Source organism: Sipha flava, unplaced genomic scaffold (genome assembly GCF_003268045.1).
Source record: "Sipha flava isolate LNK unplaced genomic scaffold, YSA_version1 195_pilon_pilon, whole genome shotgun sequence".
NCBI classification, from domain to species: Eukaryota; Metazoa; Arthropoda; class Insecta; order Hemiptera; family Aphididae; genus Sipha; species Sipha flava.
In genome coordinates this window covers 37,032-55,717 of record NW_020272762.1, presented here as the reverse complement: position 1 = coordinate 55,717, position 18,686 = coordinate 37,032, and the positions used below count along the sequence as shown (strand labels likewise).

Below are 18,686 nucleotides of genomic sequence, written 5' to 3'. Positions count from 1 at the left end.
TATAAATGTTGTATTTAGCTCATAAACTTCCAAGACAGAATGTAAACACAAATTTAATCATTAATATGAGTACTATTTTATTTTTAACTAATTTTAATGCCCACGCATTGCTATATATAGTTATTGCCGCGCTTTAAATACTTTGCAAAACCGAAAGGTTAGATAAATTTGTTTTATATTTTCGAGTTGTGATGTTACGTATTTACATTAAACCGCCCTCGTCGAATAAATGTGTAAACAATAAGTTTTGGCTCCTAGTATCCCTACACGGTAAACGAACGGAATTTCAATCAGCCAATATATCTTCGTGATAATTAGAATGTACGTATATATAAATCGGTATATATTTGTAGAATGTTTGAATACTATTGATCTCTTAGCCCTGAAATTTCTTAATCCTGGGTTCAGTATAATGTACTATATATACACGGGTATTATACACTTTATATGCACGTGCACCGTCGTATGTAGATCCCTACATGAAAAAAAAGTAATATTTTAGAATGTCTTAAAATATTCGTTTTCATATTCATCGTACTTTGCGTAATAAACTTTGATACAACACAATTCTCATTAATAAGTAATCCCTTCCCAATTAACTCATCAGACCCTAAAGAAAATAAATTACACCTCTTAAAAGAAGAACTTCACCAAGTTGATTAATCCGTTCAGTTTTTTGAATTAACCTTTTTAAACTCCGAAACCATTTCGTCAGAAAATTCTTTAATCGTGTTACGAAAACTTATATTTTAGTTACAGCGATTTTATTTAATATTAATACATTTTCAGCTTTGATTATTTTATTAAGTACGGTAGAAATTACCGTCTTAACATGTTAGTCAAATTTGCTTTGTTGTCATGTAATAGTTGGTTAAGTGAAACGTTTGAAACGAAATCATGTTAACTGTATACATTGATATAATGGAAGTATAATTTAACACAATTTAGCTAGTGGTTCTGCGTCATACTGGAAGGTAAATCGATTCGAGAATTATACCAACGTACGTGTGGTTAACCAGGCATTTCAACATTTAGTGGTGTATTTATGAAACAAATTTGAAATTATTGTTACGTACAATATGTAATAACGATAGATTATTTATTGTATCTTAAAAACAATAATTTAATGTTGAATTCGTTTTAAAAAACGCTTTCGTTCCTATACGTGGTTAAAAAAAAATAATTATCTGCTCGTAATTGATTTGCCGCGTTACTTATTGTTATTTATAAGTGCCAACGACTAACGAGATTTCCACTACAGCGGGTACAACTATACGGTTGGTGTGACAGTGTAAAATTTAGTGTAGATACAACAGTGAGTTGAATACTAATGGATTCAAACCGAATCACGTGTCTATTTTAGTTTTGTTATTTCAATATTTGTAGAGCGCTACGAGAATGTATACCTAGTACTTTGTAATATTTGATTTTTTTATTTAATAAACAAATCATTCTAAAAATATTAACTGTGAAAAAGGCGGGGTCAAATTACAAGAAAGCAAAAAATAGTTTCTTTTATCGTATAAATAGATTTACGAGTATCAGTATATCGCACGAATTAATCTTTATTTTTGTTACCGGTTTTATAATATAACATAATCTTATATATTTAAAAAAAAATTTATGAAAACTAAAGTCAGTCTATCTGACTATGGCCCTTCTATCCGGTCGATTTCCTTCTTCTTTTTTTTTTTTTTTTAATGAAAGGTATTTAGGCACTGATATGTCATCAATCATTGAAATGTACTTAACTCCCACCAACACGATTCCTTCCCTGTACATTTCTTATGGGGCACATTCACTCAAGTAATTCAAATTCTTATAGCTTCTCTTCTAATGAATGGATCTTGATCGTTTCACCCTCAAAATACTCAGTAGATCAAGTTCTTTCTTTTGAGCTATTAACTGCTTAAATTCATTGAGTTTGAGGAAAGTTATGCATGCACAATCGACTTTACATTCAATTTTTTCAAGATTTTTCAATATTTTCTCTCACTCAAACCTCTATAACTAAAGTTCTAATTAACGTAGGCTGTTAACCCAAGTTTAAGGACACTAAGTGGTTCCTGATCTTTCTTTTGAGCTATTAACTGCTTAAATTCGTTGAGTTCGAGGAAAGTTATATGTGCACAATCTACTTTGCTTTAAATTTTTTCCAAATACTGCATTCTCATTGGTTCTTACCAATTGATATAACAATAAACAACTCACAAACAATACTAATATTATTACTTATTGTAGCTAATATTGTCTGGAAGGAAGCACTTTAAAATGATTTTATGTAATAATTACACCCTCTCATACATAGTTTATCCTAATGCTGCGAAACATATATTTTAATAAACACTCTCTGTCATTTCGATATGTCTTTCAATTTTCGATTTTATATTAATTTATTGATTTGTAAAAATGTGTTTATGTATTGATTCGATTGCACCTACATTTTTCTATTACATAAATAAATTGTCTATTGCGAACTTTCGCAATGGGTATAACGAGTTTAATTTGAAATGTATTTTTTTCAAATACATCGTCGATATGGCTGTAAGAATAGAGTATAATACGTCGCAATAATAAAACACAGTGTAAAAATGTATGTTTCTCTTTTTTTTTTCTCGTGCCACCGCGTTGTTGCGCTGCCGCAAGATCTCGTGCAATCATTAATTCTAATTTCTGCAACGGTACAGCTCACAGTAAATTAAGCGCGTTCGAAAACTATAGTGTAAATATAATTATGCTAACGAACGCGGGACAACGGTAAAAAGAAATATACGAATTACGCATGCACCACTCGTATGATGGTCTTAAACGGTGCGTAGGCTCGCGCGGTACGAACCTTTGGGAGAGTCGCGTTGACAGCTTTAACCACACGCGCGCGCACGCCCAAAATACGTTAGCCGTAAAATCCTCGTGAATACATAAAACACCCGTAAAACGGACAGAAAAATAAATAAAAGTAAAAGACGTCACCGCGCAACGGTGCGCGTATAGTATTACCTATATGCATATATATATATATACGAATAGCGTTCTCGGTTAAAAAAAAAAAAAAAACAAACCCAAACGGCTACGCGTATACGTATTTTATTTATTTATTTTTTTTTATTTTTTTTTTTTTTTTTTGTTTGTGAAATTGTTTCCGTTTTTGACAGACAATATCGCGTTATCGGTCTCGGGACAGTTCCGAAATTGCCGTGCCGTATATAATATACCTCGCGCGCGCGTACACACGCACCCTCCCGACATTACGAGAGGCGAACTGTACACACGCGCGCACTGCTACACGCATACACGCAGCGGCACTCCAATCGAATTCCCAATTTTCCGCGCGGTTTATCCCGGGGATGATAGCGGGCCGGTCCAGACGGAAAATTGGCCGTTACAGCAGCAGCAGCCCCGTGTCCCTCGTCCCCGCCACGTCGGATATATTATATCCGAGCCCGTATCGCCACCGCCGGACAACCCGTGTGTTCTTTCTCAATCAAATCGCGTACACTGCGCGCACCGTCGCCGCACGTCTCTTCGCGTCCACCCCCGCCGCAGTATCCGCGCCGTTAACCCCGAAGTCGATACACCAAAGTCGGTGCAGCAGCAGCAGCAGCAGCAGCAGCAGCACGGGCGTCGTATATCGCATGACGTGTTTCTGGCCTGTCACGTGCACGCCGTGCAAATCACGAATTTCGTCATAATAAATAATAGTAACGATATTGTTGCGGATAATGTATGTGTATGTTCGACGGCGCACACGGAGAGAAAGAGAAATAGTAATAACGTAATACGAGTGCACATCGAATTCCGCTGCTGCAATGGTGATCGTGTGTTGTACAGGATATTTGAGACGTTCGCTCCCGAGACGAGGCGCGAGTCAAAAAAAAACGCGCGGAGGCTGGCCCAGCTCGCACGAACGTTTCAATAACGCCGACGAAGTGTCCCCCGATTGATACGCTCTTCGTCGTAACCGTATTACCGCTTAAGGTTCACCTCGTGTTGCCGAGAACTTTTTTTCGGTTATATTTTTCAAAACCGCTTTAGGTTTATATATTTACCTATGCTCAGCACACGTTTTACCCATTCTTGCGCAAACGTTTCCAACAGTAAGTTTAACCGATTTCCATTCGCGTATACACTACACACATCGAAATCCACTTCGATCTTTTGACTTTAAAATAACGACTACGAACTATCGAACACACTACTCATCACATATATTTCGATGAAATCATCGAACAACTGTCGATTGCACATTTTTTTGTATTGAGTACATTAACTTTGGAAATTTCCATCATATCATAACCCCCTATTCTTTATACGACAACTCGCTGCGGTGACATTATTGTTTTTTTATGTGCCAAGAAATGAATCGGCATTGCAGATCATTTGTAATGCGTTAAGACGTAGCTAACGTACTTTTTCCATCATTTCTGTACCCGTTGCACGTATGTTCATATTTCATACTTGCACGCAGTAGTAGTAGACAACCATATAAAGGCACGTTGAAATATCAATACGCGAATGTGTTCACGAATCCTAACAATAGTAAGAAAGTATTGACTTAAATCATTTTGATGTATTATCGTTTTCTAAATACATTTTAGATTTCCAATTAATGATTACCGCTCATTTTGGTAGTCGTATGCTTATTTTATTTAATATTATTATCTTACAATCGAATAGTATATTTTTTCAAGTACCTGCATGTATAAATATTTTTGCGTATTGAAATTAGTATCTGTCAATCTAACTGGAAATCTAACAGCATTTCTCTATCTGGAGTACTATCGGATGGTATTTTTCGGAAGTCTGTATAGATTTACAACTTAAGTCGTATTTTCTGACAAATACGAAAATACACATAAATCTCGAACAGTTTTCTACATTTCTCGCGTTCGGCGTTTATTTAATACGTTCATACCGTTTATATAATATACGTAAGAGAAATTTTTACGACTTCCCAAAAGCTTTCGGTCTTGGAAAGACTAAAGACACAGAGAATCAAAATCGAATCCGATTGGATTGGCTAAACTCGAAAAGGTTCTTCTCTCACCATTGTCCTTTCCATCAGTACCATTCCCCCCTTGCCCATCACCATTCCATACTCACACACAGCATGTACATGCACACAAGAACGGCACCACTCCCGTTGTGTAGTTTATATATAGGGTGTATACCACTACTTTCACAGCGCAGTCATCTCCCCGTCAGTCGTCGTCTTAAGAAACTCGAACGAAAACACGAAGCTTTTAAAAAGCTTTCGGGCATCGGAATTTGCGTAATGACGCTAAGCTAATGTATCGGAGGTAATAAAACGACGGGGAGAACGAGAGCGGTGGAAGGGCGAAGATAAACACAGAACAAGAGAGAGGCATTAACTATAAAAGTAAATGGAATCTTTTAACGGAATTCGAGAGTATTGAATGTGACAGGGACGACGTCGCGCACGGAGTGAACCGCCGCCGCCGCCGCCGGCGTGTGCGAGAGAGTAGAACGAGAAAGACGACTCGGTGACGATGGAGTGCGCGCGCTTGTATGTGTGTGTAAGAACGATAGAGAGATAGGGATGAGGGGATTTCGGGAGGTGGATGGAAGGAGAGTTTTTCTAATGCATTTCGCATTTTGTGTGTGCAGCGGACAGCGCATTAACACAATGCCAAAGTGGAAAACCCGTGTTTTTCTTTTTAGAAGCGCCTCCACGAGCAGCATTCAGACTTATCTCCTGTGCCGTCTCCCTTCGTCCGAACACACACACACCACACACCCACTCACTCATTCGCTTGCTCACTCGTATGCTCACATCTATATATATTTATATGTATATGTATACAATGTTTTAGACTTTAGAGATCGGACTCATAAATAAATGGAACCGGCGGCAATATCGTTTAAGGGGAACGTTCGTATGCGCCCGCACACACACACACTCGGTGTATACATAGTGTGGTGGTGGACGGTGGGGAGGAAAAAACCGCAAACCACTCTACAAATTAATTCTGGGGGCTAGGAGAATCAATACTCTCTCCGCCCATTCCTCCGTGTCCCGACCGGTCTCTTTCTATCCCGTTCATTCGGGCACACACATACACGGGAGCGCGAGCGCGCGCGCGTCCGTGCACTCGCTCTCAGTCTTTCGCTCTCTTTTGGATTGATTGCCTCGGTGGAAAAGCTATTTTCATCAACGCTAATGAACAATACGAATGGGTTTTCCGCCCGGCAAAAGCTTTTACGACGAATGAGATCTTCCACCGCCGGACGAGGTGGCGTGGGGCGGTGCAGGATAGAACGCACGGCGATCGGTGCGGGTTGAAGGTGTGGAGGTAGGGGTGGGTGGCGCGCGCGCGCCAAACGTGTGCCGGCTAATTGCGAATTGGACGCACGAGCGGGACAGCATAAATTTGATCAAACTGACGCTTTTAGTGGGATTACCAATAATCCCGTGCAATATTCATTGTTCCCCTCCCGCTCCCAGACCCTGCCGGTCTGAAGCACGCCGCCGCCGCCTTATCCGACCCGTGATAAACGCGTTTACGTACTCGTATATACGTATATTTCAATGCATGTTTAAACGCGTGTTTCAAGAGTGGCGTTCACTGACGGCGTTTTATTTATTTATTTTATTTTTTTCTAATTACTGATAGTGTGTCGACTGATTTCGAATTCAATTAACCGCGTACACTCACGAATGCAGATAAAACGTTTTTAAAAAAAATAAAAACATAAAATTACTTCAATATCGGCTACGTGTTCGTCCGCGGTCGCACATCCGTCGTGCTTCGATCGAAATCAATTCCACCAGAATATCGATGAGTTTTCTCTCGGCCCTAATCTGAAATCGCCCTTGAAACTGTACTATACACCGTAGTCTAAAGGCAACCGTCGGTGTATGCGTACTGTGTTATAATACGAGTGTTATGTACGTCGTACGCTCCGGGTGTTACTACGCGAAAGAAAACACTTAAGCAAATTGGCCAAGTTTTTCGTGTATTTTGTTTGGCCTCGATTACTTTTATTACGTAAAACCTTAATGTTTTTCGAAAAATGTGTTTTTATTTTGTCACCATCAATCATAGGTTATATTAAAAGTTAGAAGGGATGGATGATTTATCGTAGGAAATTCGCTACTATTTTGGTATGATTATTATTATTATTATTATTATTATTATTATTATTATTATTATTCTTTATTCCTACTCGAGTTGTGTTGTTTTACTCTTAATACATTATCAATACCTATGCCGTAGAGCGTATCGTGTATACCTAATTAGTTGGTCGTGAACTCGAAATTTATTCGTTTACACAAATCAAACAAACATGATTTTACTGAAATTTAAATTTATAGTTCCGAAATATCATTAATTTTTTTTGTTGAACATTCCTCATAATAAAACAAAACGTTGTACTCACTTGAGCACACGCGGCTTAATACACGTTTATGTACTAAACTACCCAGACAACTTTTTGGTCGATGATTATTTATGCACGTAAACCTCATCATCATTCATAGAACAAAATTAAAAATTAAGTTCCAATATTATACGCTTTAGCGTTACACCGCTTGTGTTTTTATATTTGATTGGTCGCATGCAAACATAATATATACCTAACGTATACACACGCATGATACACGCACACGCACATAAACACCCAAATATACATTACGGATTCCACCCCTTTTGCATTGGTGGTACCCAAAGGCGTTTCCGTCGCTAATTTCCGGTCTTCCCCAGTCTGTTCCGACGAGCTCCTATTCCATTTCCTCTTTTTATTTATTTTTTTAAATCCCATATTAATAAAGGTTTCATCAGATCGATGAGTCTTGAAAAGAATTAATAACAGTCAGCAAAATTCAAACATCACAACGTACGCATTGTACGTCACTATAAAATTCATTAAAAAAATGAGTTAGTGGAAGCGGCGGAGTGAGGGAAATCCAATTCCATTATTATTATTTTTTAAATTAATCGAGGAAACCCGGCGCCATTGCTGTTGAACACCTAACACAACTATGTAATATTTAATTATAAACATTTCATTAAATTTTAAAAACCTAATGGCTTTTTTTTCGGATTGTTCGCTACTGTGGGGGAGAGTGAGAGTCGTTGCCATATAAATGTAGAGGTGCTTTCATCAAAATTATTACTGTGCTTTAGGGAGTCTTTTTTTTCTGTTATTCATTAAACGAATGATACATCAATTTTATCCCTTGTTCCATTTCGTGTTGTTCAGTCATTTCAAAAATTAAACTACCAACTTATGCTTTTCAAAATGTTATCCTAGGTCTAAAAAGGGGGAATAGGTTTTCATTGAAACTAAAACGATTTTGAATTCATCTTGACCGCTGTTGGTTAGGCTAGATTATTGCGGTAGATTTCTGCTGATTTATTCAAACCCACCCCGTATACATGATTTTAATACGATAATTAGAGTCCATTTATGGGATGCCTACATTTTCAAATGGATTTAATTCAATATTCAAATGTCGACACGTCCATACGACGGCCGCGGTAGTGCGACTGTTTATTGAAATATTTGTTCCATCAGTTTCTAACTTATTTACTGCTCCACGTCCTGTGGAATAATTATGTTCGGTAATTTTCTTTTTCGCTATTCTTATATAAAACACTTACAGATTTCTACTTGGTTTTATACCATCTGTTTACCATTTTCAAGCATTGGGTGGCCATTGTATTCCTGGAAAAACCCCCATTAGACTCATTTAATTAACCCGGATGTTTATGACGATGCACATTTAGTTTTTTGTACCAAAGAATACGCCTAAATCGAAAATGAACCCATTTATTACAAGTTTGTGTTTAATACACCATTAGATTAAAAACGGTTTTAACGTTCTACACAATACAAATAAAATATTCTGCTCAGCTAAGGTGTTATTGTGTTAACATAAAAAATTATACTTTAGTATATTGTATATCTATTTAGGATTCAAAAATGGAATTGGTAACATAAAAAGAATAATGTATAACTATAATATAATGTAACACACTACCTTTTATAGAATTGTCTTTCTTCCAAATTTAACATTGTTCTAAATCTAATTGAATGAAACCAGTCCAAAAATACTCCTTTTTTTATATAATTGAACTCGATAAATTCTCTCGGAATATAGTAAAATATAATTTTGTGTAGAACTGATACTTGTTTAATTTCATTAATGGTGTAAATTATTAAACAATTAATAATATAACCTAATAATTATAATGCAATCAGTTTTATTTAAGATTTTTACATTTATTTATAATTCAAAAAAAAAAACATCACGAATCCAGTGTAATTTAAAAAACATTATAAAAGTATTGTTCCCATTTTAAATTAAGAGTAAAATATGTGCTTTTTGATGAAATCACTACTGCAAGAATTAAACTGTTTCTTATGTACATAGTTGTGAGTTTTTTTTATGTGTGTGTGTGTAGAACGGAAAAAGGTCGAAAATTGAAAATTCACATCGGATTCACGAAGGACTGCAGGGTGCTTCGTGTTATATAAATTCCGTACTGATTGAGACGGAGCGGGTAAAAACACGTTTCTCAAAGGACGACCTAATTGTGACGATTGCCTATCGACCGCCGCCGACAATGAACCATAATGAAACGATTGCCCTTCGTTTCCGCCAAAAAGGGACTGTTGATTGGGTTCAGGAGACCGTGGATAAACTATCAGCTGCAGCCATGCTCTCGTCCCCTCCCAAGTCGACGGTCACCCATCTACATTATTATTATTGTTACTGTTGTTGTTGTTGTTGTTGTTGTTGTCATTACATATCGCCATCGTTGTATATAGTATTAAATTCGTTTCAAATACAGATACGATGCGATGTATATATTTTACAACAACGAGTATAACTGTAGCGAGGGGGACATCGAACCTCTTATTGAGGTGCACACCAAATCGACCATGAAAAGGTTTTCTTTCATTAGTCGTTCTTAAAAATCAGATTTTATATAAATGTACGTCTGCATTCACTCACACACACGTATACACTACGAATATATACACGTATGTGTAGTATACGTGTTTATGGATAAAGATGATCCGTTTTTAGGAAAAAATAAAAATATTCGTATTTTATTTCGCACTCTATATACTATCGGAGTAGCAGTTGGTAGTGAAGAGCACGCGCATACGTGATTATAATGCGGTTAGGTTTTATGTAAAGGCAAATGAAGCAAACGAGTGCTCGGTTCGCAATCAGCGGCGGCACAGGGAAAGGCCGAGGAAATGCCGACGCCCGTCGGTGGTGGTGAATTGAAGTTGATTGAGTGTACCATCGAGACGTGCCTTTTTGTTGAAATAAAATGCGTTCATTATATTTTGAACACACGCTCACACGCACTAACACATACGCAGACGTACATACACATACATACAATATACATGCAGACAAGAATACACACACAAGTATACACGAACGTATGAGGGAAAAATTGCTGTCGGGAAGAAGAAATAATATTGGTCTTTTTTTTTTTTTTTTTTTTTTTTTTTTTATCGGTGGAACAGGTGGACAATTTAACCTTAAAACGAGTTCTGCATAGGGAATTACTGTAAAAACTTTTTTTTTAGCCTAGGGATTTCTTTGATTATTTAGAAGTCGGAAAAAAAGAACTTCGTGATTATCGGCACGTTCTCGACGAAATGCAAAAAAAAAAAAATCTAGAGATTTAACTCGACATTATAAAATATTCTTTGGATGTTGAATTGGTCCAATCGGTACACACGCACATATATATATATATATAAATAACTCTGGTATGCTGCGATACATTTGGTGTATAATTTATTTTTATGTGTTTCATAAATTTATTTAATGACGTATATTGAAAATAATAATTATTATTATTATAACAACGAGATCGTAAAGATAAAAAAAAATCTATAACTTGATCACGTTAAATGACGCTAACATTCACATTTTTCGATTTCAGATGGGCACCAATTTCAATAATGGACGCCTGGGATGGATGTCCATAGAAAATACGATATTGTAAAATATCCGACTGGTGCGACGATGTTGAACATAGTAGAAAACGGTAAGTCAGACGTGTGAATATTAAAAATCAAATCCTACAGCCCTGGCCGTACGTTGTTTATGCACACATACCGTGCGCAGCATTGCCGTGCGGCAGTATACAGTAGTCGCGTGTCACTCGTAAAGAAAGAAAATGGAACATTTCTGTTCCATAATGCATCCGACGTTAGGAAAACGGGTGTTAAATAAATCGTGCGCGCCGAAGAGTAGAAAACGCGTGGAAATGAAAACCGACCGTTTGGCCCTGGGGAGGGAGAGGAAGAAAAAGCGACGGGTTATTCCTTGGGTAGCCATTTTCCAAATTGAATATGTGTGTAACAATACATAACCCTTTGTTTTGCGTCCGTATATGTGTACGAATTCCCGATCGGGAACCCCCCCCCCTCACTCTGCACACAGCCGTACGCCAACGTGTACCGGTGTATAAATGCGATCGTTCGCTCCGAAGTTTTTTCCCCATCTCCGTCGCCGCTGCTCTCTTGTTACCCTCTTTTTTCCTCCCAATTTACAACTTTCGAGATTTCGGGTACACCTATTTAGTGTTCCGACTGTAAAATTATTAGTTACATATTGCGTGTTATCGGTCTCGTCGAAGAGAGGGGTCCAGAACAACAGAATATATAACGCATACATATTATATTTAATTTAGGCTTCTCTCTTTCTCTCGTTCTTTTTATGTGTATATTTATAAATATACGGTTCGCCATATCTCATGTTATGACTCATGACCTGTTATAATGTACGCGTATATGCTATACTAGCTAAATTATCTAACTTCTTCCATGAGAATAAATGTTTATCTTTATGTCAGGCAGGATTACTGTTAGCAAATAAAAAAATATTATTATCGTAGTTTTGTAAATCAAACAATATTTTATATCGATATCAGGAGCAACAGAAAAACGCCTTTTTTATTTCATTATCTGAATCACCCGTGAAATTTATTACATAAAAACTTCTACTGGATTATTGGGTAATAGAGAACCAGCCAAATGGTAAAATTTACCTTGAATTAAAATGTTGACTTAAAGTTTCCATGCTTAATTTCTGTTGCATCAAACGATGTCATTTGAACAGTCGAATTATACAAATGATGTTTTGGATCTCTATGAGAACAATTTAAGACATTTTTTAACGGTTCAGGTAGTTCGGGTCCAAAAAAATTTTCCCTCCTGAACAGCAAAGTCCTGAAGATTTGATATTTGATAATTGTCATTTATTAATTGCGATTACACTATTTAAAACAATTAAATAAATTGATTAGGAATTTCTACGAAATCTTCCCACGCTCCCACAATTGCTCTCTCTTCGCCTTGTTCGACAAAATTATACTGGCACCAAGTTATTATCACGCGTTCTTCACAATTGCCCATAAAATAGATTTGGAGAAATTTCAGGTCATCAATAGGCGATGATATCAACGATCCAATCGTATGGTTTCAATATTACGTTCATCTGTTGTGAAACCGCAAATGTTGGTTGTTCTATATGACGTAATTTGGAAGGAAGAAATTAATTTGCGTGTTTTGCACAAAGATAATTCGTCTGATTGACCAGCAAGAAGTAACTTTAAAAGCTCGGGCGGAGTAAAAAGTATAACGAAGTATAACTTTTCCCGATGCGCAACACATTTCGGGTTGTTCGTTGCTGAATATTAACGCCTGACAAAATTGGTATACTTTGATCATTGCACCGACAGTAATTTTAAAATGCGCAAAGAATTAATGCCTGGCGCATATTCAAACTTAATACTAACAAATGATGCACATGTTAATGGACGGCTGATTCACATTATCTCTCAATCCCGTGCTCTAAATGTGACTATGAGCTGTCAATGGCGCTGTCAATCCATGTTCTCAATATTATTTATCACAAACGTTCATGGCGCTATTCTCAAGATACTTGTGCACGAATCTCTCTTGTTCTGTTTTTTTGAGCTTTGTTTCTTGCCATGATCTGATTGAAGTTCTCTTTCAACCCTGTTTTATTTCGTAGCTGTAGACAATTATTTTCAGTAAAATATATGCGTTCACCGTTTTCTAGGTGCGCACTCAGGTGTGTGACGGCGGGGTTCCTTTTTCAGTTTCTTCAGTTGTTATAGTAACAAAAAAACAACAGTTGCCCGTTCAGGTTTAATCAGGTGTTTCTTTTTTCGCGACAAAAGGTAGCCTATGCCCTTTTCTAAGGTACAATCCACCTCTGTAACGAATTTCATCTAAATCAGTTAAAGGTGTGATTCCTTAAGACACGACTGTAGATGCGCAACTCGTGCAGCTGATGCATTGAATTTGGAATCCATCGCACACAAACCATCGAAGACGTCATGTATCATATAATTATTAGTGACAAATGTTCGACTTATTCCGTAGACTTTATAAAAATTTTCTTTCGTACAAATCTTGTCCAGATAACTACGGATACAACAAAAAAATCAGTTCAATCGGTCAAGCTGTTCTCAAGTTATTCTCTTACATACTACACGGGACAATTAATTGATTTATATAGATGTGTACAATGTATAAGAATGACAAGTACAATATATATTTGTATACCATAATAATGTATTGGTACGCGTAAACGGCGATAGAGTGTATTAGAAAAAGGTCTTTCATCTGTCCAAACCAAAAGTCATCTCCTCCCAATACCCCGGTGTAAGCCGGTGTCCGGCATCGGTATAAACGAATATTGAAAATCCCTCAATATTAAATTGGTTTCACGAGAAACGGTTATCCACCGCGTTTCATACTGCGTTTCGTGCGCATTTAATATCCTTCGTTTTCTCGGACGACGATATACACGTGTTCCTTATGTTCTCGAGGGTTTCGACTTAGGGATGTATGAGAACTGAGCTGCAGCAACAGCAGGACTAATGCAACATGAATTATTCCCCTCACGCAAATACGCCCAAAAGTCATTTCTGGTTATTATTTTTTTAGCTTTTTTTTTTTTCAATAATAAAATATCGAGAAAATAATAGCTCCCCATTTATGTTTTATTAAAATATATATATATATATATATATATATATGTGTGTGTATCCCTAAACCGAAGAATACTCTTTTTCAATAATAAATGCACGTCGTTTGGAAATCGAGGTTCCCACAGAATATACATTTGATACATATTAAATAGATCGAGTGAAGAGAATTGTGTACGAGTAGTTTTTTTCGTCTTCCCTGCGTACACACCATTACATACAGGCGTACACACACAATATACATTTAAACACTGTGTATATTAATACTAGCTCGTATGAATGGATAAAAGTGCTTGCTTAGCTAGCGATTGTACAATATTTGTATGAGCGTATATGTACGCGTTTAAAATCCGTTTGTGACGAATGCATTATAGTGTGTTACGTTTCGGGGACGTTTAAGACGCGGAAGAAACACAATTTATTGTATTTTTATTTTTGACAAAAAAAAAAAAAAAAGAAAAAAAGTAGAATGTACTGTAATAAAAAGTTATATAATGGAAATCAAATCTTTTGTTTATTTCTTTCCAACATCTTTGACATCAAAATAGCATTTATTATAAAATATTTGATCTTAACGCTTAAAATGAAATTTGAATAAAAAATATTTACAATTACACTTTAATATGCGACGTAAATGTAATATAGTATATTATAATATCCTATACCTACTTAATTTTTTACTTTAAAAATTAAATTATTATTTACCAATTATAAAAATCAGTTATCGCCCTTTAGGTAATACCCGTTACAGAAGAAATAACATTACATTTCCTCTATTAGTTATATGATTTCCTTTTATTTCCATATTTACATTCTACGAAGCTCTAACAGATATCATTAAAAAAAAAAAAAAAATGTAATAATTTAGTTAAATGTTTTAATTTGATTATTTTATCTAAATGTTCACAAAAAGAGCATGTTTGATTCCAAATATTTAAATATTTATTCTGGTAGAATTGGACTTAAATGTCGCTCAATAAAAATTCCAAGCAAAACTTGTATAACTAAGATTCATACCCTTAAATATTATTAAAATGCTTGTTTATAAATAGGGAACCATAATGTATCAATTTCATCGGAATAACTGATTAATTATAAATTAACACGTCGAAGAAAAATGTTCGTATCAATTGCAGTTGATGTGTTATTTTTAATATTTAATGCGTTTTTGTAAGTACACATGGTACATTTTATGCCGTTTATTAGGCTGCGTATGAGTTGATTCCCAGGTACCTAATTATCTGTATCGATACGGGTGAATTGTTCCGTGCCTATTAAGAAGTACGAGTTGGATCCCCTTAGGTATTATATTGTTGTATATCAGTAACGAAAAAAAATGGTATTTTATAGAATTTTATCGTTTAAGAGTTTATGACAATTAATTTTAAACAGCAGTTGTTATTAGCGTACATTCTGGAAAATAAATAAATTATCATATTACCATAATTCAAATTATGAAATCACGAAAAAAAAAAAAAATTTGGGAGACTCCAAGTGTTTGGCTAATCTCGTTGTGATATCTCCTGGGTAATACTAATAGGCCGAAATTGTTCGTTGATACTTGAGAATCAATTCATACCTGCCTTAAATAAGCCCGGGAACCAACTAATACATAAATTAAGTCTCGGGAATCAACTCACCAACACCGGTTTAATAAACCATTATTAATACACATTGGGAATTAAATAGTTTTCTTGAATTAACCAAGCAGACGGTAGACGAACCAATATATCCATGCTCCTCCGGGGTCTGTGCATCGAACAATATTTGTTCATATTTCTTACTTGCCGCCCGTTAATCATTAGCCGTCTATACATTACCCAAGTAAACGTTCATAAAGATGAAAAGGTATTTGTTCAGGATTATTTGGATTAATGAAACGGTTAGTTGGCCGGTGGGGATTAACTTTTTAATTGATCCTATAAGCCTTGATGACCTCAATCGCCGGGAGCTTCTCTTCTATACCTCCAGTTCTCCCAAAATTCAATTCATTATTTTAATGTAGATCAATACTTAAAAAAAAAATTGAGATAAATGCATTATTTCTGATGATTATTGCGGTAGACGAGCATTGACATTAACTATTAATATATTTATATGTGGTTTCAGTCTTAAATGCGCATTAGATTATTTTAAGATCAATTAAAATGTTTGAAAATAAAACGAACGCTTATTATACCTACTTGCATATCAAATTGCAACCCACGTCATTTCCGGGGTTTTTGCAAAACCAAACGTGTTAATTTTCATCGACGCAAAATCGTTTCGATTTTCTTTATACAATAATGCGCGGTCTAGTGCAAATAAATCGATCCGACTAAGTTAATAATATTCCAGCAACAACAGTCGTCCATTTTTATACGGCCTTAATGCTATTGCATTATTATGGCCTACGGGCGACATTTAAATCGATGCACAAGCATTAGAATGCAATAAGCGGAATTGAACACAACGCGTACTCGCTTGCTGACCCTTATATATCGAATTATCCTTTGGGAGATGACCGTTTTTGCAAACTTCTACTATTTTCTTCTAAATTTTTTCTTTTTTTTCTTCTTTTCTTTTTTTTTTTTTTTTTTTTTTTTTTTTGAAAAATCGAGTTGTTAGAAAGCGGATGACACCCCGGGGAATCCTCGTTGAATGGATTAGGCAGGGACAGGAAGCCGGTGTTTCTCCCTTTAAACGGACAGCGTCCGGACACACCTTCCGAATGACAAATAACCTTATAACTGTCGGCCCGCAAAACGTTTTTCCTTGTAAAAGCTGATTTTGGCTATTACGTTTATAAGTCATAACGTTTTTGTTTCGTCCCGTGTTACGACTGAGTTCCGATCACATGGTATGGTATACGGTAGTATATAGTACGCCGCACATGCGGGGGAGTTCAGAATAGAGAATAGAACCAATAACGAAGGATTGTGTCCAGAAAAACGTTAAGCCCTAAGGAATTTGAAAACTATTGTTATTTTTTTGACTAACAGCCAACTTGACTTTGCCAAACATTGAGTAATGTGGACTTAACATTGTCAACCTAATCACAGCATTTCACTGTACGAGTCGTATATGTTATCAACCAGATAGGCTTAAAGAAATTCGAATATAATTTACGAGGTACATAAATCCTTTTTTCCAAAAGTAAACGAGGTCTGTTTAACATTTATATTTTATGTTTAATCAACATGAATAATAATGATCAACGTACCATATAATTTATGTATATATATATATATATATATAGGTAATCGTCGAAGATACTTATAGTACGGGAATAATACCTTATGTAACATGCAAAGGAATTAAAACTGTTGAATGCGCTATTACAAATAAAAATTAAGTTGTTCGTCAATATTATAATTAATACACGTAATACGTTAATTCAATAAAATCTACCCACTATAGTAATAAATTCGGATTAGCTTTAATTAAACGTATCTAATTCTTTGTGGAATAATGAACAAAACAAACTTAGAGTACGCTCTAAAATCAATAATTTTTCATTTTAATTTACAAAGGTATTTTCTAATGACCTTTGCAAAAGTGTAACGATTACATTAATTTAATCTCGTATTTGTATTCGATTAAAAACACCAATACTCTATATGGAAGTAATTAAAACTATAATAACTGAAAAGATTATATATATATATATATATATATATTATCCATTGTTTCTCTCGGAAGCGCACGATCCGTAATTACATTAGAAAAAAGATTATTATTCCTGCAGTGACTTCAATTACTTGGAACGCTGACTACTATAAAAAAAAAATATATACTTAGTACGTACGATTAACATATATGTACTTTATCCATACAACAAATAAGTCGTGTCATGTGCCCGCACTCGATGAACTAAAGATTGATATCAATCGAAGCAGAATATAACATAAATAGACTAACATATCTCGTAGCGTTCGTAATTAATTTAGCAGCGACTAATTTAGCAAACGCTGCAGGATATATAATATTACTATTATTATTTAGCATTATGTTGTACCATGTGTTTTGAAGACGCTAATTAACTCGTCCGAGAAAATTCATTAACGGACAAAAACGGCCCAGGCCTGTTTATTGTGGAATTAATTACTTGCATATTAAGCAACGGAGCTCAGAATTTGTTTGATTGTTAGTCTATGTGTGTGTGTTTCTCTCTCTCTCTCTCTCTCTTTCTCTCTTGCCTCGTTCGTTTCTCTATTATTCGAATCCCTAACATCGCGTGCATATCTCTCGCTCACCATTTCTCTCTCTTGGTCTCTTTATTTTCCCGTCTGCTCCCTCGTCGAGTTTCGATTAATAGTTTAATTACGTGTTTCGTTTGTTCGTGGCTCTGTTGTTTTACGACGGGAAACCCGCAATCGCACGCAGGTATTTATACAAGTTTGGTGAAAAGGTGGTGTTGGCAGAGGAGGGTAAACGCAAAACTCGTTGATTATAATATTACCAGAGTCCGGCGAATATTGCTTGTTTACTGGTCGGCGAGTGTGTAGGGAAGGAGGAAAAAATGAGTACGTGAAGTCGAAATGCCATTTCGTCTCGGATTCCCTTCAAAGGTTCTTGCGCGCGCGTAATTATACGCGAAAATGTATACGTACACGTGTATGTGGGTGCGCGCGTGCTACATATGTGTGTGTGTGTGTGTGTGTGTGTGTGTGTGTGTGTGTGTGTGTGTGT

General features: G+C 35.8%; 1 protein-coding gene across 1 annotated transcript in view; it reads left to right on the top strand.

Annotated features, from left to right (window-relative positions):
- The window catches only part of LOC112681715 (LIM/homeobox protein Lhx8-like), a 57,189-nt gene that overhangs the window by 21,788 nt on the left and 16,715 nt on the right, over positions 1–18,686 (top strand). The window contains exon 2 of the mRNA XM_025552009.1: positions 10,935–11,039. Coding sequence (XP_025407794.1) covers positions 10,967–11,039 — 73 coding nt within the window. The 5' untranslated portion in view covers positions 10,935–10,966. The remainder of the gene's footprint in view (positions 1–10,934; positions 11,040–18,686) is intronic.